Source organism: Erpetoichthys calabaricus, chromosome 6, assembly GCF_900747795.2.
Source record: "Erpetoichthys calabaricus chromosome 6, fErpCal1.3, whole genome shotgun sequence".
Classification (NCBI taxonomy): domain Eukaryota; kingdom Metazoa; phylum Chordata; class Cladistia; order Polypteriformes; family Polypteridae; genus Erpetoichthys; species Erpetoichthys calabaricus.
Window position 1 is genome coordinate 34,047,508 of NC_041399.2, and position 23,327 is coordinate 34,070,834.

Genomic DNA, 23,327 nt, shown 5'->3' on the forward strand with positions numbered 1-23,327 from the left:
TAGACAGAGTGTGCCTTTTCTAATCATATCTGATCAAATGAATTAGCTACAGGTGAACTCCAAACAAGGTGTGGAAACATTTCAATAATATGATAGATACAATAGATTCAAATGGACCTGAGGCAAATTTCAAGTGTCCTAGTTCCTAGGACACTAATACTTGAGTCAGTGTGGTATCTCATTTTATTTGTTTTTAATAAACTTGCAAAAACTTAAAATGATTCTGGGGAAGTGAGTGCTTTTTGATGTGGAGAAAAAAAATGTAAACAATATGAGCATAAGGCTACGATATAACAAAATGTGAAAAGTGGGGTGGTCTGAATACTTTCTGAAGGCATTGTATGTCCTGTGTATAAAGACGGGTGCCTTCAAACCATTTTCTTGCTGTAAGACTAAAATATCACACTATGTTAATCATTTTTTTTTGACTCTGCATTATCTGATGATACAGAGCTGTCTTAACATATGGGTTCAATGGACACTGGCCAGGGCTCCCAGGAGCATAGGGGCCCACAATGTTTTCTAATGCCTATGTATATTTTGCTATCAAAACAGAAGCCCCACCCCATGATACTGTTAAGACTGCACTGTGATGGTATAGTGGCAGTCCTCAACAAAGGTAGCATAAGTCTGGATTATGTTCCCATAGGCCTTTGGGTGACTTAGCTCTTTAACAGATAGCTGGTTATACTTTTAACAATGCAGCATGTGGACATCTGGGGCCTCATGTATAAATGGTGCGTACGCATAAAAATGTTGCATACTCCCATTTCCACGCTCAAATCGTGATGTACAAAACCTAAACTTGGCGTAAAGCCACACACATTTTCAAGGTAGCTCAAACCCTGGCGTACACTCAGTTTTGCAAACTGGCAGCACCCAGCGTCAAAGCAGTGCTTTTGTTCCAGTGTGGTTTCCCTTTCTTTTTTAGATCCACATCCCTGACGCGGCTTTATCAACTACACTGAAATTAACAGCATATTGTTTATTAGTTTAAGGCATCTGATTGTAATAAACCTGTAACAATATAATGGTCCATGGAATGGCCAAACTATTCCAAATACCATAGCTGCTTTAGCGTTGTTACTCTCAATGCACCTTCTTCTTCTTCTTTCAGCTGCTCTCGTTAGGGGTTGCTACAGCGGATCATCTTTTTCCATATTACTCTCACTGCACCACTAGGAGTATTTATATCACTGTATCTAAGTGTGGAATCACAGCTCTGCAGCAGCTGATCGGAAAGAGAATTATATTATATACAGCATCAAGCAGACGCTGCCTCAGTCATGCTGCCTATTTCAACTGCTCTCATACGGCAAACGCTTCAGAACCTTTCCTGTAGGGACCTTGCAGTTCAGAAGCAGTTTCATCCCAAGAACTATAAACACACTCAATCAGTCCATCAAGTGCTCCTTGTAGAACTGTTTGTACTTATTAGTACAATTACCTCACTGTAAACTTGCGATACAGTTAAAATATTGCACAACCTGAGCCACTTTAGCATGTATTTACATATGATGATGATATCATTTTTAAGATGAAATGCAGCAAAACATGTTTATTACATTATACAGATAAAATGTTAACATCATTTAAATAATCTATATTGTTCGTAATTAAAACATGTAAGGACACGGTGTTGCAGCGCTAGCTAGTTCAGGCATTGTTCCTGCTTCGCGCTGTATTCTTGCTGGGGCTGGCGCGACACTGGAAGGATAGATGGATAGAATAATTAAGCATGTACTACGAAGATATTTCAATGTTCCTTAAAAGTTTTGAAGAATCGGCGTTCTAAGCTTACAGATGGCTTAACGTTTATTACAGAGCTGATTGTTGGCAATTGGTTATTTGAAGAAAGAAAAGGAAGGACAGGAATTGGGGGTTAGTACATTTGAAAGAGACAGCACTGCTGCAATAAACTAGTTCATCAAAGGTCACGCACGGCGCAGCAAGCTTCTTGCGTTAGGCAGTCTCTGGACAAGGCGCCAGCTTATCACTATCACTGCGCCACCGAGTTCCCATGTTCCCAGAGGGGACTGGGCGGTCTCGTGGCCTGGAACCCCTACAGATTTTATTTTTTTCTCCAGCCTTCTGGAGTTTTTTTTTGTTTTTTCTGTCCACCCTGGCCATCGGACCTTACTCCTTTCTATGTTAACTAATGTTGTCTTATTTTAATTTCTTATTTTGTCTTTTATTTTTCTTCTCTTCATTACGTAAAGCACTTTGAGCTACTTTTTGTATGAAAATGTGCTATATAAATAAATGTTGTTGTTGTTGTTGTTGTTGTAATAACATGCTTTAATTCCTATCATCATGAAAATGATATTAAGTATACATCTCAGTATTTAAATTATTCAGAGAGCTGTAATATCACGAATGTAATGGATTCTGTGTCCTGTCAGAGGAAGAGAAAGCCTGTTTAAGAAGCACATAGTGATTCACACACATAGAGCACATAGATGAACAAATACAATACAAAGCATTTAACGTGCTACTTTAGTTATGATGGGATTTGAGAAACTAGTAAATTAAACGATTTAAGGATGAAGTTTGTGATGTTCTACTTTAATAACAAAATAAACTACATGATTAAAGTAGAAATTTCGAGATTAAAGTTGACATTTCGAGTTTTTTTCCCCACTGTGTCCCTATTTTTTTTCTTTTCTCTGCACCCTAATAAGCTTTCATATGACACTCAGACGGTGGGCTACGACACGCCTTTTCACGGCGACTTTGCTATCTGACCACTTCTTTTTTATTTCGGAGCACTGTACGACTTTGTGAACTTGAGCTTTTGAGTTTCTCTGACACTCTATGTCACTTGATCAACTTCCTTTTGTTGTTTATGCCACTGTTTAAACCAACAAATAGTACATTATTCCTTGCCTCCACTTGGTATTTGCTGAAACTCTTCTATTTTCCCCCGTGCTTTTGCCATTGCCTTTTCACAGAACGCTGAGCTTAATTACTATTTATATTGATTTGCATATTCAAAGAGGCGTAATTCTGGGAGGAGTTGGGATGGGGCAGCAGACACGTGGACGTGTGTTACTTTTCACGCTGACCAGGATTTATGGAGCGGAAGAATGTGGAAGTTCACACAGATTTATGCATCTGGATTTCTTTGTGCGTACACACAGTTCTGCTTTTGTCCTTATGCCACGTTTTAGTGTGAATTCTATACACAGTGTTATGCATGAGGCCCCAGGTCATTTAATGGGGTGTGGTATGTTTTACTCATGCTTTTGCCATGAGACTTGACTGTACCATGAAGTGTACAACCGGCAGAAGGAGAGATCTTTCTTTAGAAAACTGTCATTTGAAAAAAGAAGCAAGACTTGCATATTATAATGCTAGGTCAGTTTATGGGGTGCTTTACTATTTTTTAAAAAGGTTTAAACAGTAAACTCCAGTCATCCCCATATTTACTGGACCCTGTAAATTTTATTCTAGGTTCTAAGACTCCAGAGCCCATAGTGACAGAACAGGATGCAAAGATGGAAGTAATCATGGGTAAAGCTGCAGCCTACGGTAGGGCATACTGAAGCCCATTCCAACACTGATTTGCACCACGCCAGTTCAGAGTTACTCTTTAGCCATATTTAAACGTCCTAACTATATGACAGGAAAATTGGAGTACCTGGAAAAAATACAGAAACGTGGGAAAGACACGCAAATTATACACAGACACTAACTGGGCTGGGATTTGAACCCAGGATACTGGATCTGTGAGGCAGTACTTCAAAAGATTAAATTGGAAATTGAATTTAAATAATAAATGCATATGTTAATAATTACCATATTAGGCAATCCTTAAAAAAACAATAATTATTGTTTAAAGACAATGCTATGTTTTATTCTTCCATTTATTGAGGCCATGGGTTCTCCAAAGGGTTACAAAAATTGGAAGTGAATCCTGGAAGAAACAAGTTAGGGAAACAATATAATTTTGTATAACAAAGTAAGAATTTTCACTGATTTAGGATTGATATTTCATTTATATTTTTGAAAAGCTATCGGATAACTTTATATAATGTTCTGCAGAAACAGAAAATGATTTGGTAAGTTGTAGTTGCAGCTGCAGCAGGTGGAGAAGGCATACCCAAGCATACAAAACATTTGTAAATGGGTACTCAAAATTTAAATAATAAAAATAATTATGAAAAGAAAATAAATCATAACAAATTCTCACTATCAGCGTCTCTCTTAATTTTACAGTAGCTGCTTATTGTAATGAAGTAGTTACAGCAATTGGTGCTTAAATAATTAAATGTATTTGTGCTGTTGTTTTCTTTAAGTTTCTCTACTGATAAAAGCTACTAATTGTTTCACAAGGAAGATTAAGAATAAAAGTGTTTTGGGAAACAGAGAAAATGATACAAAAATGATTCTAATCTTTATAAATTATTAACTAATTGCATTTTATTTTATATGATTTTTCCTTGTTCTACCACAATGGTATCAATAGGGCAGAAACCAAATCTGGAACTGATGCCGTTCTGCACTGAGAGCTTGCTGTAACAAACATTAGTGACATTTTTCATATAAGTCACTAACAGCTACATAATACGCTTACATTCTCATTGTCCTTGCACATGCTCTGTATAACAAAAGTTAAAACTACTCGTACTTTTTCAGTTTCTGCATTCTAATAGTTTTCAAACTTCCATTCAAAAATCATTGTGAATTCTTTCATGCCATCAGCATTTCTGCTTTATGTTGTGTTTGCACCTTCCTTTTCTGTACAGAACTTACTGTTGCTTCTTCTATTTATTGAGTACCAACTGTTTCAAATTTCTCTTGCTTGCTTTTTAGGATCACCATAGAGCACCAGATGATGTTGCATCACATTAAAAGAAGACATTTTTCCTTTGGCAAAGTGCAGCCTGCGCTGGTTAGCAAAGTAATCAGAAATTGAAGGTCGAGAAATCAAACCCAAGCTAGAACAACGTAAACCATGTCACTGTACTGCTCTAGTGAAGAGAACAGAGGAAGAGAAGGATCGGGAGATAAAGGCAAGAGTCAAGAAACAAAGAGACGGTCAAAAACAGGAATCCATATTACTAACCGAGAATGCTAAACCGGATGGACGCAGGGACATCCGGCCATGGGCCGTAGCCGCAAAAAGACGTACTGCGCAGGCGCCCCAAGAAATGAGGCTCCGCGAGAGGCGGACGCGACCACAGAAAAAAGGAGTGAGCACAGAAAAAAGGAGTCAAAGAAATGAGGCCCCGCGACCACAGAAAAAAGGAGTCAGCACAGAAAAAAGGAGTCAAACGCAGGCGACGCACAGCGCCGCACGAAACCTTGCACACGAAACTAGCACACAAAAAAAAAAGAAGCCGCTCGCGCCCACCTGCAAGCCAAGCCCCCCCCCCCCCCCCTACAGGCACCGGACGGGACACACACAAAGAGGATGATTCAACAAGCCCCTGGCACACAAAAAAAAAGAACCCAAAACCACCCCACCCACCCTACAAGCAACGGACGGGACACACACAAAGAGGAGGATTCAACAAGCACCTGGCACACAAAAAGAAAGAAGACGCTCGCGCACCACCAATCCCCCCCCCTCCCCCCACTCAGACGCCAAAAAAGCACACGGCGCCGCACGAATCCCATTGCACACGAAACGGGACCCACACAAACAGGAGGATTTAATAAGCTCCTAACGAAACAAAAAAAAGAAGCCGTGACCGCCACGCCAGGCCCATTAGAGACGAGACATGGCACACGAAACGTTCACAACAACGACGAATCAGACCCACAAACACACTAACATCAATAAGAAGTGACACCCAAAGCCCTATTTCTAAAGGAACCGTCCATATTAAACATACGTCATCTCAACACCTTCACACTAGGCAGCATAGGTGGATCTCCTTACAATAAAGCACTATTAACTGTTCAACTGCAGAAAAGGCTCCATATTAACAGTGAGTGCGATCCTCCTTATTACTTATCCATATTTCGCATACTGAGGAACAAACAAGTCATGAATACACGTCTCACGGGTACAAAACGATTTGGCTCGGATAACGGGAACAAACACACGAACCCGCATGAAACAACAAAATACACGGCGGCGCATCTGCATTACGTCCTACAATAGTTCATTTGATTTTGCATCTACCGGAGTAAATATCATGTCACCAAAAGGCAATGACCCATACTGCTTTTGCGTATGTGGACAAATATTACATCGCATTGGAACAGTGCACCCTGAAACAAATCAAGAACGCAAATATGCACAAATCACGTCGGCACCCACAAAGCGATTCTGAAACCGCGGAAGAAAAAATGTCTCGGCTCCAAAAACACATGTCACTCCTTATTCCAAATACCGGTCCTAATCACAGAAACATCGGTATCCACTATGACAATTCACAGTAACAATGCACGTGACATCCGTCTTGCCACACTATTAATTATAGATGAATGTACAATGGCATCCAGTCACTTACTCAACACCATTGATAAACTTCTACAAACGTTGATGAATAAGAATATTCCCTTTGCGGGAAAGGTACTTTTATTAGGAGGAGATTTTAGACAGTGCTTAACTATTACTCCACTTACAATGCGCTCAGCTATTGTTCAGTCCACCTTAAAATACGCGGACAATTGGCATTGCGTTGATGAATAATAATATTCCCTTTGGAGTAAAGGTACTTTTATTAGGAGTAGATTTTAGACAGTGCTTACCTATTGCTCCACATACCATGCGCTCAGCTATTATTCAGTCCACCTTAAAATACGCGACGACGTCATATAAACAACACAAGACCGAACTACAATACATATACAGGCGCGAGACCTGATTGGTGATAATACGAAGAAACGAACAGTCCGCATATTAACAGTGAGTTCGATCCTACTTATTACTTATCCATATTCCTCACGATAAAGATCAAACAAGTCATCAATTCACGATCACGGATACAAAACTAGACGGCTCGAGTAACGGGACCACAAACACGAACCCGCATCAAACAAAAAAATTCACCTCGGCGCGCTTCTAAAACCGTGGAACAAAAAATGTTACGCGAACAATTGGCTTCGCTTTCTAAAGATACACTTGGTACAAAACATGCGATTTCCAGATCCCGAATATAACAATTGGTTATTACAACTAGAACATTGTACACTCACCAATACAGATGGACTTCACCCAGATATTATTACAATTCCTCAACCCTTCATCTGCGACGACTTACTTACGGAGATATTTGGAACAGCGGTCTCATTAGACCAAATGCCCCTTTTAACACAACGCACTATATTATGTCCAAAAAATATTAATGTTGATCACATTAATAACCAGGTCATTTCATTACTTCCTGGAGAGGCACGGCTCTTTCTAAGCTCTGACAAAGTTGACTCTGATGACGACAATGAACATCTGAATTTCCCCTTAGAATATTTGAACACTATTAACCCGGACGGATTAACACAACACAATCTTAGCCTTAAAAACGGAACAATAATCATGCTATTAAGAAACCTTAACACTAAACAGGGTTTATGCAATGGCACACGTTTAGTCGTCAACACCATGACACACAATGTTATTCAAGCAACAGTTCTTACAGGATCGCATTCTAACAATACTGTTCTCATTCCTAGAATTGACCTTACAAGTTCTGACCTAGAATTACCTTTTACATTGAAACGCCGACAGTTCCCCATTAAACCTGCATTTGCCATGACCATCAACAAATCACAAGGACAAACCATGGACAAGGTTGGCATCTACCTCTCTGAGCCCGTTTTTGGACATGGACAACTTTATGTTGCCTTCTCACGTGTTCGACGTTCATCTGACGTTAAAGTTAAAGTTATAAATGCTCCATGCCAAGGAAGACTCATTCAAGGACAAGACACCATCTTTACTACTAATGTTGTGTACAAAGAAATCTTCCAATAAAACATTACTCTGTGCCAAACACTGTATTTTTGGCTTTCTATATGCATCATCCACACCTGCACACTATTCTATATCTAATTCATACATCTCACTCTTTGTCATGCCCCAACGCCAGGGGCTGGCGAGCGAAGCGAGCAGGGGACGGAGCCCCCTAGTTCAGTACTAATGCCTGACAAAGCCAAAGTGCTAAACCTAAGTCAGAGTCAGAAAACAGGATGCGATAGTCGTAAACAAGAGACTCTTCAGAAAGCAGAGTCTGAGATGGATCATAGACAATGAGACTAGCAAGGCACAGGTTAAACAGTGTTGTGCCAGTGATGCAACATCATGCAACTTCCGGCGGGGACAGCCTAGAAACGGGGATCTACATCCAAAAAGTCTGTAGAAATATACAAAATGTCATTGTTGTGGGAATTCCAAAACAAAATGCTAAAATAAAAAAATAATAGAAAACATAAGCTATTCATAAAAACTGAAAGCATCTTTAGATCCCCCATATTTCGAAACCAAAATAAAAAACTAGAACAGAATAAAGAAAAATGTATTCAGCCCCAAAAAACTATACAAACAGAAGTTATCCTAGTGGTCTTATTCAGCAACACAATGATTCTCTTGTTAATTATAACAATGATTGGCAAAGACGTATCAAATACATATTATATCATGTACTAGCTGAAATTCCTGCCGTTGCCAAGGAGGAAAATAAAGTGTTCTTGTTTTTTTAATTGTCTGAGAAAAATATAATTAAAAAAAACACAACTTTAAAAATAAAAATAAATTAACAAACAATGAAGACTCACTAATGTGCGTGTCTTGAGGTCTTGTATGTATGTTATCCTCCAAGTGACACGCAGAACTGGCCAACTCTATTTAATTTCAAAAGCAACAAGAGCGTGGTGGGGATCAAACATAAAGAATGCTGGCAGTCACCTCCAGTTCGCCCTCTGGTGGTCGCTCCGATAATAACATGTATACAAGACCGCAAGATCACTTACCCAAACATTCCCCCCCCCACACCTTACACTAAAGGGGGTGGGTTTAGGATTGATTTCACTCTACAGTATTTTTAGTCGCCCAATGAGAAACGTGTACCAAGTTTCATGAGAATCGCTCCAGCCGTTCGGAAGTGATGCTGGAATACACATACAAACACACATATACATTGACTTTTATATGTATAGATAGATTATAACCAAAATCAATGTGTCTATAGTAGTGTGTTGTGTGATTTGGCAATTGATAAATTCCCTATAAAGAACATGACATTGTTATTTGGCAAATGAAGGCTGCAGGTGGTAGAATTGACACTGTAATGGAACCAGAATTAAAGGAATAACCGTCAGCAGAGACATAAAACAAGAAATCATAAGCAAAGGAGTAATAGGAAGATCAGCAAGCCCAAAACGTAACCCAGAAACCATAGTCAAAAAGTTAAGGCAAAAGTCAGTCACCAAGAACTCTTTTGAAAAAATTAATGAAAGAAAAAAGTTCTTAATTGGGGTCTGTAAAACTAATTACAGTTTGGTTGAGATGATCTTTATACAGTTGTTCCGATAACATCATTTGTGCAACTGCCAGGACCACTCTCCGTGGCCACCACAGATGTGAAATAGCTACTGCAATAAAAAAAATGGCAACAGCTGGAAGTAAACAAAAATAAGGATGAACCTTTTAAAAATAAAAAATATAAATATGTAAAGTAAAATGCTATAAAAACAAGAAGAAAAAGCATGAGTCAGTGAAGGAACTATGACAGAAGGATAGCAGGGTGCAATTCAAAGTGTTACAGAGAAAAAAAAAAAGTGTGTGACTATGGTGACTGCAAATTATCTTAATAATTAATTAAATAAATAAATACTTAGGCGTATGGCTCTGTGAAGTGAACATGGACCGGATTTAAAGGATGCATGGCGTAATGTTTGTTGAACCTTGTTAATCTGTATATGTAGATTTTTGTTGTACAAATAACTAATGTTAAATATTCCACCTGCAAATCTTGCTTTTGTTTATAACTTAATGCTAACTGCATATGTATTGCTGTTTCCCTAATATTTTTGATAAAGTTTAGCACTTACTAACCATTTCACTGAGATAAAGGGTACATTTTTTGGAAAGCTGTGTAGTGTGTTTATGCCTCGAAGGCATCTTAAAGTACAGCCATTCTGTTTTGCAAAATTGCTCCTAGTAAAACGTAACAGTTACATGAGTTCTTGATGGTCAAATAACCAAATGGTATGAAGATTTGTCAGGTTCAGTGTCTGCGGATAGATCTGCTCTTCTCATCTCCCATCCACAAGAAAACAGCAGCTACTACCACAATAAAGTAAGGAGCAAAGCAGTCCAGGTGTCTAGAGACGAACAATCAAAATCATAGCTTTGGGGCTAACAGGACTGTAAAGTAACAGCTGTCTCACCAGCGGACTCTGAGCAAGCTGACTGTGCATCTGTGATACAAAAACAAAAAACAACTACAATGTTCAAATTTTCCATCAGCATGCTTAGAAATATCGGCTAAAGAAATAAATGACCTAGGCCAAGATCGGACCTTAAAATATTGAATCAATCCTTTCTGTTTCCAACTTAATCTTGCCTTACCTCCAGCACCATTTTAAATAATGTACATGATAATACTAGAGCAGTACATTACTGACAGAGTTAACGTGACAACTGACCCGAGAAGAACTTTTAAATAGCCTTTTCTAATTATCATCTTAAATGACAACTATATACAAAATAACCCATTTGTGAAGAGAACTGGACGTGTTCAAGTGCATATTTAAACAATGATCATCTAACCGCATCGATTTGCTTCCAGTTTTCTCATGCAGATCTGTGCAGACACAGAAGGCAGCCACTTCTACAAAAATAGCTTGCAGCCGATGTTCTTAGTATAAGAACACAATGTGATAATGATACATATGCTCTCCAAGTACGCTGAACGCATATTCACTGTTACAGTCGCTAGGTGTATCTGTTCTAATTTGCACTCAAGATCGACGATTGACGATGTAATGGTTGACGGCTTTCTTGACAATCTGCCAATACATTTTTATTTTATACGGTTCTTTCCACAAGGATATCCTAATAACCTAATTTGTATGTTTCAGCAAGGGTTTATTCTCTGACTTAAATGTATTTTTCTAGTACTTTGCATATTCAATTTTGCAGTTATACTTTTTCAAGGATTTTTTTGATAGTATTGTTTTCTTTAATTATTATTTGGTGTTTATGTATGATATATACAATGAATTCACAAAGTATTCAGAGCGCTTCAGACCACTTTATGCACACTTTATTGTGTTGTAATTTTACATTTAAATGGATACATGTGGAATTGGGTGGCGCAGTGGTAGTGCTGCTGCCTCGCAGTAAGGAGACCCGCGTTCGCTTCCCAGGTCCTCCCTGTGTGGAGTTTGCATGTTCTCCCCGTGTCTGCGTGGATTTCCTCCGGGTGCTCCGGTTTCCTCCCACAGTCCAAAGACATGCAGGTTAGGTGTATTGGTGATCTGAAATTGTCACTTGGTGTGTGTGCCCTGCGGTGGGCTGGCGCCCTGCCCGGGGATTTGTTCCTGCCTTGCACCCTGTGTTGGTTCCAGCAGAACCCCGTGACCCTATGTTAGGATATATAGCGGGTAGGGAAATGACTGACATGTGGAATTTTTGCCCATCAATCTACACTCAATAACCCCATAATGGCAAAGTGAAAACATGTTTTCAAAAAGTTTTTGCAGATTTACTAATAATCAGAAACTGAAATCTTCAGTATATTCATATTAGTGTTCAGTCCCATTTCTGTGTCACTGCGAATTGTGGTCAGGTGCTCCCTGTTTCTTTTAATTTTCCCTGTGATGTGTCTAGAATTGAATTAATTGGACCTCGTTTAGAAAGGCACACACCTCTGTATATGAAGTCCCACAATTCCCACTGCACGTCAGCACAAAAACCAAGTCATGAAGTCCAAGGAGCTCTCTGTAGACCTCCATGATCAAATTGTGGTGAGGAATAGTTCAGAGGAAGCACAGAAAGTGATTTCTAAAGCTTTGGTTGTCCCCTGGAGCACAGTGGTCTCAGTAATTGTGAAATGAAAGAAGACTGAAACCACCTGCACTCCCTGGGTTGGCTTTCTAGGCAAACTGAGTAACCAAGCAAGAAGGACCTTACGTAGGGAGGTGACCAAGAACCAAACGGTCACTCTAACAGAGCAGAAGAAGTCCTCTGCTGAGAGGGAAGAACCTGTCCGAAGGATGGCTATCTCAGCAGCATTCCATCCATCAGACGTTTATGGTCGAGTGGCTAGCTGGAAGCGACTCTTGAGTAAAACTTTGCAAATCAGCATTTAAGAGTATGAGGGAAAATACTTTGGACTGATTAGACAAAAATGGAACTGTTTGGGCAGAACTCCAAGCATTATGTCTGGTGAAGACCAGGCACTGCTCATCACCTGTAGAGTGAAGTACAGTAATCTCTCCTCCATCGCGGGGGTTGCGTTCCAGAGCCACCCGCGAAATAAGAAAATCCGCGAAGTAGAAACCATATGTTTATATGGTTATTTTTATATTGTCATGCTTGGGTCACAGATTTGCGCAGAAACACAGGAGTTTGTAGAGAGACAGGAACGTTATTCAAACACTGCAAACAAACATTTGTCTCTTTTTCAAAAGTTTAAACTGTGCTCCATGACAAGACAGAGATGACAGTTCTGTCTCACAATTAAAAGAATGCAAACATATCTTCCTCTTCAAAGGAGTGCGTATCAGGAGCACAGAATGTCACATAGATAGAGAAAACAATCTCTAGCAAACAAATCAATAAGGCTGTTTGGCTTTTAAGTATGTGAAGCACCGCAGCACAAAGCTGTTGAAGGCGGCAGCTCACACCCCCTCCGTCAGGAGCAGGGAGAGAGAGAGAGAGAGAGAGAGATAGAGAGAGAGACAGAGTTTGTTTTTCTGTGAACAATCAATACGTGCCCTTCGAGCTTTTAAGTATGCGAAGCACCGTGCAGCATGTCGTTTCAGGAAGCAGCTGCACAAAAGATAGCAACGTGAAGATAATCTTTCAGCATTTTTAGACGAGCGTCCTTATCGTCTAGGTGTGCGAACAGCCCCCCTGCTCAATCCCCATACGTCAGGATCACAGATAGTCAGCGCAAGAGAGAGAGAAAAGTAAGCAATCTAGCTTCTCAGCCATCTGCCAATAGCGTCCCTTGTATGAAATCAACTGGGCAAACCAACTGAGGAAGCATGTACCAGAAATTAAAAGACCCATTGTCCGCAGAAATCCGCGAACCAGCAAAAAATCCGCGATATATATTTAAATATGCTTACATATAAAATCCGCGATGGAGTGAAGCCGCGAAAGGCGAAGCGCGATATAGCGAGGGATCACTGTATAGGGTGAAGTATGTTGGTAGCAGTATCAAGTTATAGGGTGCTTCTCAGTGGCATGGACAGTGAGACTGGTCAGAATGGAGGGAAGGATGAATACAGCCATGGAATTTGATTTTTTTTCTTTTTCTTTTTAAACCCATAGATGTTGTTCACATAGTTCGTAGTTGTACAGCACTGGTCACCATTTGGTGTTTTTAAATCATAAAATCTCTCTCTGTTCTGCAAGAAAACTTGAGATTAAAATTTCTTCCTGACATTACTACAAACTACACTGGATAAATAATCTACCAAATGATATATAGTAAATGAGGGAGAGGAGGTGCAAGTGGAGTGTGGATCAATAAGGTGGGGTTTGGAGGGTGTTGGTCATAAAGTTTTTTTAATTATTTAGGTGTCCTTCTTTTTAAGCCCCCATATGCTGGGCTCATGTCCAAATGTCTTTTCACTTGTGAGCCATGATCTAACCAGCTATCTGGCACTTTTAGTATTTGCCCTGAATTTTACTTGGGAGTTTTTCCTTGACTTCTTAGAGAGTCAAGGATGGGGGGCTATTAAAGCCCATTGCGGCACTTCTAGTGTCATTTGGGGCTATATAAAAATAAACTGTATTGTATTGTACTTGCACCATGTCCCAGTTAAACGTGTGTCCAGTTGAACTTGCATGTGCGTATATCAGAGATTGTGGGTCCTTCCTTCTGACAACGTTGTGATGTTCCTGTATGTGTGTTTGTCCCACGTATACCGCTGGGCACACACTGCCTGGTATATTGTATACTGTGTCCTGTGTTACTGATGTAGATTTATTGCTTTTGGAGTCAAAAAGAAAAAAGTCTGCACTTGCAAAAAGATTAAAGAATCCCTATACAACTGTACAAAAAAAAGAACATTTATAACATTAGGTCTATTGAATAAAGTGTCTGAAAGTGAGAATAGGGTCACCCTAAGTCCCTTCCATGGCAAAACAAGGCCCTAATGAGTTCTGCAGTTTAGGGTCCAAAAACCGCATGAACAATGGATAAGCTATAACCTTTGTATCTTCCTTATAATTTGAAAGAAAATTCACAAGTATTCATTTATATTCTGGACGGGTAATACGGAAGTCTATAAAATGTTTGCATGATAGGCCTACAATGTCTGGTGCTCCCACCTCTAATGAGTGCTACTGGCCAGTAAGCGGACAAGGGCTTTTTGTCATCCTGTCCCAATCTACTTTTTATTGGAGTGGTGCTACCCAGTAACAAAAACACTGCTGTTTACTGAATTCTCCAGTACCCCATACAACCCGGGCAGCTTTTTCTTTCTCATTCCTATTAAGATCAGAATTTTCATTGCCACCCAAGCCATGCAATACATTAAAAATCATATTAATCTGAAAACATCTTACTGTAAAACTGGAATGGAATCCTGCATGTTTTTTTCAAGCTTTTCCATTGCCTTTGCAGAATCTTGGTAGTCTTTTGTCTTTTGTTTTAAATCTTTAATTCTTTCCAATATAACATTTAGCTCCTTAGCCACCTTGTTGTGTTTTTCCTATTTCAGAAGAAACATATAAATTATTAGCCATTCTATAGTTAAAGCATATAAATGGCCCTCTATACAGAAATATGTAAAACAGTACTATACAAAAATGTCAACTTTGTTAAAAGCAAAACATACATATATTTATATATTCAAAATATGTGCATAATGCTGCGCTGCATTAGTAATTTATACATGAACAGAAAAGTGCCATAACGACATGCTAGTGCTGTTTAAGATGTGATAAACTGAAGGCTCCCCTCTTCCTTTGCTGCATCTTCAGCATTATGCACTTGATATATCATTAACAAGAAGATGCCATCTACTGTGCAGCAGTGCAAAAAGCAGCTAATCACAATTACTACTGCCCACTATTTACTAATGTCAGAACAGTTCTTACTTAAGCAGCAGCTACAGATAATTAAGAAGAAATTTGCACAGAAGGTCACTTAAGAAAGTAGAATTCTTAATCATTAGTTCATTATAAAAGCTATCCATTTCTCAAAACCTGCATATTTTAGAGTTAACATTTAAATATTTTATAACAGCTATTGTTTACATTTATTCTGCTATCATAAGGCAATGAAGATATTATTACATTAATTATTATGTTGGTCTTCCTTTCTCTGCCAAGGTAAACAATCCTTTCAGCTTCATTAAACTGGCAGGGTGCGCTTGTAACCCACTATACATATCGTGAACTTCTCAACAGTAACACGTGAGTTTCAGGCTGTGTGTATAACACAGATTTACAACGGACTTATGCGGCCGTCCTCCGCACTTCAGAGACAACCTGGCGGGTATGAGAATTCTGAGATGTTGAAATCAGAATTTTTTCATGCCAAATAATCTGTTTATAAGGAAGTTGAATCCAGAATTAGAATAGACTGCTGATTGTAAGAAAAAATGGAATGCAGTGACTACAGTAAATGGAGGAGGGTGGTGGTCTGACGCTTTTTTGAGGTCAATTTTATATGATTTAAGATCACAGTATTGGCATACATGTACCACCAGGAATAAAGATGCTCACTTGGTCATTCTGTTTTTCTTTCCACAGTAAAATTTCACAAGCACTGAATGCCACTTTATAACATATGTTTGGGGATCTTTCAGCAGAGGCCTATTTCTGCAACATTGTTAATGATAATAATAATAATAACATTTTATTTATATAGCACCTTTCCCTTGCCCAAGACACTTAAAACAAAATGATAGTTTCTGCATAGAACAATTAACAAATAAACACAAGATATACAAAAGCATTAAATAGAATAAAAGAAAGAATAAACCAGAGTATAATCCTAAATTCAATACTAAAAGAAATGCCTGAACAAATCACATAATTTGTGATATAACACACACACACAAATTATCCTGAGCATTTGGCAGGGAGGTTACCTGAACGAAGGGGAAGAATGTTAGGTTAAGTTAAAAACCTTGCTAAATAGATGAGTTTTAAGTTGTTTTTTAAAAGAATGACTGGAGTCAGCTGATCTAATTCATTTTTAGGAGGTCATTTTAAAGTCTGGGCGCTATACAGCTGAAGGCCCTGTCACCCACAGAGTATAGGTTAGTGTGAGGCACAACAAGATTGCCAGAATCAGAAGACCTTAGTGGGTGAACAGGAGCACAGTGATGGAGAAGGTCAGTAATGTAGGCGCTGTATATATATATATATATACATATATCTGCGGTGGGTTGGCACCCTGCCCGGGATTGGTCCCTGCCTTGTGCCCTGTGTTGGCTGGGATTGGCTCCAGCAGACCCCCGTGACCCTATGTTCGGATTCAGCGGGTTGGAAAATGGATGGATGATATACATATATATACACTTAAAAGGGAAGGGAAGCAAGTGCAAAGGTATAAAGGTAAGAACATGTAGGAATTCATAATACAATGCAGCACTGCACAAACACAACATCTTGACCAGGAATTTCTCTGCAAGTTTTAGTATTTTACTGTATCTTTCTAGATCTATATTTAAAAAAAAGAGAACTAGCACAGAAAAGAAGGAAACTGACAGAAAGAAAGAAATATAAAGAGGGGTAACATTTAAATAACTTAACATTCAACACATCACCTCCAATTCCTTCATTGCACTTTGTAGTTTTTTCTTTTTTTCACCAAGAAACTCTTCAGTGGATTGATGCTTTTTCAAAAGTTCTTGAATAGCATTCTTCAAAAGGGTACTTTTCTAAAACAGAAATATAAACACAATAGAGTTGGGCTTGTTTATTGCAGTATAAAGGAAACAAAAAAGTAGAAATGTTTACCTCATAATACAACATTATATAATGAATAATATTTGATTCAAATACTTTTAATTCAACAATCACCAATAAAAGAAACAAACTGTACTAATAATATCAGGGAAAGATTCATTGAATATGTATTACAAGAAATCAGTGCAAAAAAAAATTGAGCTCACAAACTTTTATGTACAGTATAATCTGTTAGTAACTCAGAAAATACTTTTGTGGTAAAATGTGCTGAACAATTTCGGTTTTAGGTTTGTCAGTATATATTTGTCAGTCAGTTTTATTAGAAGTAACATGGCCCATGTATGCAAGACCGTTCTGTTTTTAAAAGTTAGAGCATTACTGTTGATAGATCTTTAGACCAGAAATCTTGATGATTATTCAGATCTGAGGTCATCACTGACGATCTTATTATCCATCAGCAGTTCTGATCTTGCTACTCTGCTATGAATCCTAATTTTAATTTAGATTCTTTATAATAGTAGAGTTAACAATACTAACAATACTAAGGAAAATCCCTTAATGTTGTTTAAGGGTTCTTTATGAGTTCCTGGAAAATCTCCTGCCCACCCCAGACTGTATTTATTTTATTTTGACAGTATGACTCTAACTGTAGTTTTATCTATCCCTTGAACTTTATAGTCTTTCCAAACCTAAAGTCTTCTTTATATTTTTATAGATGGTTTTGAGTTTTGTTTTTTTTTTAATCATTATGTGACGTCTCTGCAGGACCCATGCAATAATACTTTCATTCTAATAGTAGGATGCATTGTTAGCCAATTTTGTCAACCAGAGTATTCAAATGTGAACCCAAATTGTCCCTTTAATTAGAATTTACTAGTGGGATTATAATATTTTTTCATCCAAAAACTGCTTGTTTCATCATGAAAAACCAAATTAAAAAATACAGTCAATCTTTACCTTGCGTGGGGATTATGTCCCTAGGAAATAACACAAAAAGTCAAAAACACAAACGTAAATGTATTGAACCCATGGGAAATAGGGTGTTAGGTTCCCTCAACCACCAAACTGTAATCTTTCACTAGAGGTTGCTCAAAATACACTTTTCTACATAGAATTCTTTATAACAAAACATTATATGTGATAATATGCACTTTTCTTAATACGGTAACCAGTGAAAGATGCAGACACTGGTGACGTGTCAACATCACCACCAACACTCTTTCCTTCACAGCTGGCACTGGAGAATTTGAAGGACAAACCGACCTGAAACAATGCGTCATCAACATTTGCTTTGTGTACCACTTCAGATCCTTAAAGATCTTGCCATATTGTATGTGAGCATATTGGAGATGAGTTGACATTTTTGAGGTTTAACCATGAGACTGCAATCAATAATGAGATCAACAGCCTCGAAAGCTCTAGCCACCTAGTCGATTCATTAACGTCAAACTCACAACCGACAGTGGCAGCTGACATTATCTAACACCTTTAGTTTCTCACTAAGCCACATCACTGACTTTGCACACTTGGGCTTAGTGCTTGAAGGACTTGCACTATGCTTTGAGGGCATGATTGCAACACAAAACTTGATACTTTAAACAAAATAATAAAAATATGCAACAAATGCACGGTGAACTATTTACTTTCCAACGGTAGTGGGAACCAGTGATGCATCCAGCAGGATACTAGCCACTCCGCAAACTTGCGTGAATTGTGCTTCTCGTTTTTTTCTTAACAGTGCATAAGCACCCTGTGAATGTGTGAACTTCCTAGCATGAATGTAAAAAAGAGGTTACAAAAAACAGCTGTGAAATTTAAATGTGCAAATGTTGAGGATTGACTGTACATAATAACTCAGACAATCTGATGGGGACAAATACTTTTCCATGACAGCTATGATGTCCTTTTAAAACACTTTTTTAGGACTTATACAGTATATACAGAATGCTTGGGATTATGTCTGTCTGTCACTCGATTACTCGCAAACTACTGGGGCTAAAACCTTGACCTTGCTCTTAATCAAAAGCTTACGACATGATACATGCTGGTGAGGAAAACAATTTGGCTGACAGCAACCTCTGTGAAGTTATGAGGGTTTGCGTCTTTTCTACTGCAAACTGTATAGGGAAACTGATTCAGACAGTGACATGGCAGAAAGTAAAAAAACAGCAGCAGCATCTGCTGAGCATGAAGTGAATTGCAGAAACCAATTACGTTTTAGGAAGAAGAAGTTGAAGAATGACAGCTTAGGCATCCTCTAAGCCTTGACTGTCTGGTACTCAAAAACTATTACAGCTGGAATTTAGATCTTGAGTGGACTGACGATTTGAATGTTTCTAGCATAACTTATTTAAACACGCATTCACACAAGGAAAGAATAATCAGGGCAATTTCAGTGCCAAAAAAATGGAATGCCTATAGTAATAATCAAAAACTGATAAATACTTATAGATAAAGATGCTTCCCACAAGGTAAGGAAAATTAAAAACAAGTGCATTCAAGAAAACAAATATGAGGCGCTTCTTTACTGAGTGGCTACAACATACTGCCCAGTAAAGGTTTGTGAGGTAGATACTCAGTCACCTCTTCAGAACTAAATGGATGAGTTATTAAGACAACTTAGCTATTAATTAACCAAATGAGGCAAATGGACATAATGGTGTTTGCTCATTTATAAAAGTTCTCATTTTGTCTTTTTTGAAGTCAGAGGAAAAATGTCAGTCCCTGTTGTTGAGGTTGCACCAGTCTCAATTGTACATTAAAATCACTCCTCTAAACGGAGTGCAGATTCTTTGCTTTGATAAGCAGCCATCAAGCTGTTAGGCTGCACTGTGGTGGATTTCCATCAGCTGTCCTTGTAGACACTCCATATTCAACAGTCATGTAATAATCAAAGCAGACACATGACTAATTATACCCTCAGGCACAAAAGTACTGCATGTGTTGTAAGTCAGTTTCTTGTTATTTTTTGTAAACTTTCATTGAAATAAAAACATATTCAAAGAGTACTTTGAATGTACCACTCCTCCATTTTATGAAAACATTTTCTTTCATTTCAGTGACATGGATATGTGTAACTGATTTTATGGCGTCTCATTCAATGTAGGCTTCACCCATGGGCAGGAAATAAGGCCAATGCGTGACACAATTAAGACCATGTCACATTTGGTGACTTATCTAGCGATTTTCAGTTTTTTTTTTATTTTACATAACCTCAGCGAGTCAGAGGCAGTTGGCAGAGCGCTACTGTGAAGCCAATCACACAATGTGACATACCCAACAACTCACTCCAATTAATCCATGACTCACTCCCACAAAATCAAGCAGGTTTATTAGGGGCAGGCTTGTGGACATGAGAGCTGACAACCAAATTAATGCTCATATGGAAGAATCTATATATATATATATATATATATATATATATATATATATATATATATATATATATATATATATAAAAGCCAAAAAAACTGACTCATTCATCACGAAATCTCCTGAACCATGAGGACTTGGGACTTGAAATTTTGAATTTAGGTTACCCTTGGTCCATAGGTTCTCACTAAGAAACGGGTTTAAACATTTCGTTGTCCAAGCTCGAAATTTCTTATAGTTTTTTAGACCCATTTGTATGTCTGTCCACTTTTCATGAGAAAACTACTTAACGAAATGTTTTTTTTCTATAATTTACTTGAACATTCCATTGATTTGCGACTTTCTCATCACGTTAAGTATCATAATTCACTTGCAATACCGATTTATTAACGCAAATCTGAGAGAGACTCATTGGGCTGTGGGGAGGGGGGCAGGGCCCCCCTCACTCACGCGTCTGCCTCGGGGCATAACCTTAAGTCCGCTTAGTTAGTGAATGAGAGAACTACTTAATGGATTTAGATCTTTTTTTTTTCTATAATTTGCTTGAACATTCCAGTTGATTTTGCGACTTCTCTCATTGCGCTAAGAATCATAGTTCGCTTGCAGGAGCGATATATTCGCTCTAATCCAAGACAGAGGCTGAGGGCCGAGGGTTGGGGGAAGAGTGACGTCAGGAGTAGAGAGCTGGGCGGGGCCCTCCTCACTGTCCTTTTTCACTAATACGCGGGCGAAGCCGCAGGAGATAGCTAGTCTTGATATATAATATGCTACCGTGGCGGTTTGTTTGTCTGTCCAGGATTTTAAATCACCTGTAGCTTGCAAACCGTTTGACCTAATGACCTGAAATTTGGTACACATATACTACGTGACGTCTACTATCCGATTTCGGGGTGTTGATTGACTTCCAAAGCTATTCTTTTTATTTTTATTTTATTTCATTGTAGAATCAACCCTCAGCAGCGGCCAGCAGGGTAGCCGCGCGGTGCATGCATACAGGCGCCATTCTCATCCTTACCACCTTCGCCGTCACTTCCCCTACCTCTTCAAATCTTAAGTCTTTCTTCAGGCAGATTGAAGACTTAAGTGCCAGCTTAAGTGAAAAATTAGAAAAAACGTACTAAGTAATTGCAAAACAAACACCGACTTAATCAGTTTTAACGTGAAATGATGCCAACGAAAGAAGAGAAGAAGCAGGCAACTAGGGTGGAGAAAAGAAGAGCTGCTCAGGAAGCAGCAAGCGCATCAACCTCTGAGCAAACAAATGCTAAACATACAGAGAAAGAGGATGAGAACTAGAAATGGTCAAGTCAAGTGTTACTGGTAATTCATATAATCTAGTGATATGGAATAAGGAACAGGGTTGTTTTAGACCTCACAAACAAAAAAGAAGCTCTTTGAAATTTTGGCGAAATTTGACAATATTTTGGTAGAACTCATTGTACCTGTTAACACTTTGTACTGCACCGGCTCCGTCAGGCAGGATACTATTGGCTGTCAGAAAAAGTGACAAGAAGAACTGTGCTGAATAGTCAACACACATTCACTAAATGTGTAAACTGACATGGTCTAATGATGAGATCAGTGACAGCACTTGAGAAGTCTGACATGTCCATCTACCAGGAGTAGTGTGATATCAGCTTTTCTCACTTTCACCCAAATTTACATACAAAGCCATGTTACAAGAGCTAAAAAACCAAATACATAAAGGTAGGAGAAGAACCCATAGAAAACGTGTAATCATTGCACAGAAACTGACAAAAGCAGTAACAGACTGAAGCTCCTTAAAGTCCTAAGGCTTAAACTGTTCAATGATGGACACATTTTACTTAGCTCAACATTCATCATTCATAGGACGTTCTCCTAAACTAATCTGACACTGAGAATAGCACAAACACAAAAATGTGTTTGTGTCAATAAGTATACAGTAAACTGAAAAAGAGCAAAGAACTGTGGGAGGTCAATCTGTTATCTATTTCAATAATTAGATGTACAGTACTGTATATTACATTAACTAATGTGTATTTCAAACAAGCATTGTGAAATGTGAAAAACAAACTCTACTTTGCTGGAGGATTAACTCATATGACAGCATATCTGTGGTAGCTGCTGAATTTGCACATAAAAAACTACCCAACATTTATATTCTTTTTGCTTTGCAAGGCTAATCTACTTTTGATTAATTTGAGAGTTGTTCTAGCATCTACTTTATGCCTTACTTAAAATGTGATTTATTTCCAAATGCAATCAAGTTAACTTTTAGGGCTCAGCATGAAATCTGGTGAGATTATTTTCCAGAATTTGACAAATTATAAAATTTATATACAGCAGAAAAATAAACCCAGCCACAGGGGATGCACAAACCAGTGTGTTTCTTCGTGCCGGTCCCAAGCCCAGATAAATGGGGAGGGTTACGTCAGGAAGGGCATCCGGTGTAAAATTTTGCCAAATCAATATACGGACAACAATACAAATTTCCATACTGGATCGGTCGAGCTCTGGGTTAACAACGACCGCCACCAGTACTGTTAGTCAACAGGGTGCTGGCGGAAATTGGGCTACTGTTGGCCGAAGAAGATAAAGGAGAAGAGGAGGGGGGAGACGTGTCCGGAGGCAGGAGGGGAGGAGGAAAGTAAAGAGAGTGGAACTGAGGGTAGGAACTGTGAATGTTGGCAGTATGACTGGTAAGGGGAGAAAGTTAGCAGATATGATGGAGAGAAGGAATGTTGATATATTGTGCATGCAAGAGACTAAATGGGGGAGTAAGGCCAGGTGGATTGGAGGTGGATTCAAATTGTTCTACCATGGTGTGGATGGGAGGAAAAATGGGGTAGGAGTTATCCTGAAGGAACAGTATGTCAAGAGTGTTTTGGAGGTGAAAAGAGTGTCAGGCAGAGTAATGATT

The 23,327-nt window shown here is 38.6% G+C and overlaps 1 protein-coding gene across 1 annotated transcript in view; it reads right to left on the bottom strand.

Annotated features, from left to right (window-relative positions):
* Positions 1-23,327, bottom strand: part of LOC127528466 (coiled-coil domain-containing protein 178-like) — a 357,301-nt gene that overhangs the window by 291,208 nt on the left and 42,766 nt on the right. Inside the window, exons 7-8 of the mRNA XM_051929352.1 lie at positions 16,912-17,025; positions 14,699-14,844 (exon numbers count right to left, since the gene is read on the bottom strand). Of these exons, the coding sequence (XP_051785312.1) occupies positions 14,699-14,844; positions 16,912-17,025 (260 nt within the window). The remainder of the gene's footprint in view (positions 1-14,698; positions 14,845-16,911; positions 17,026-23,327) is intronic.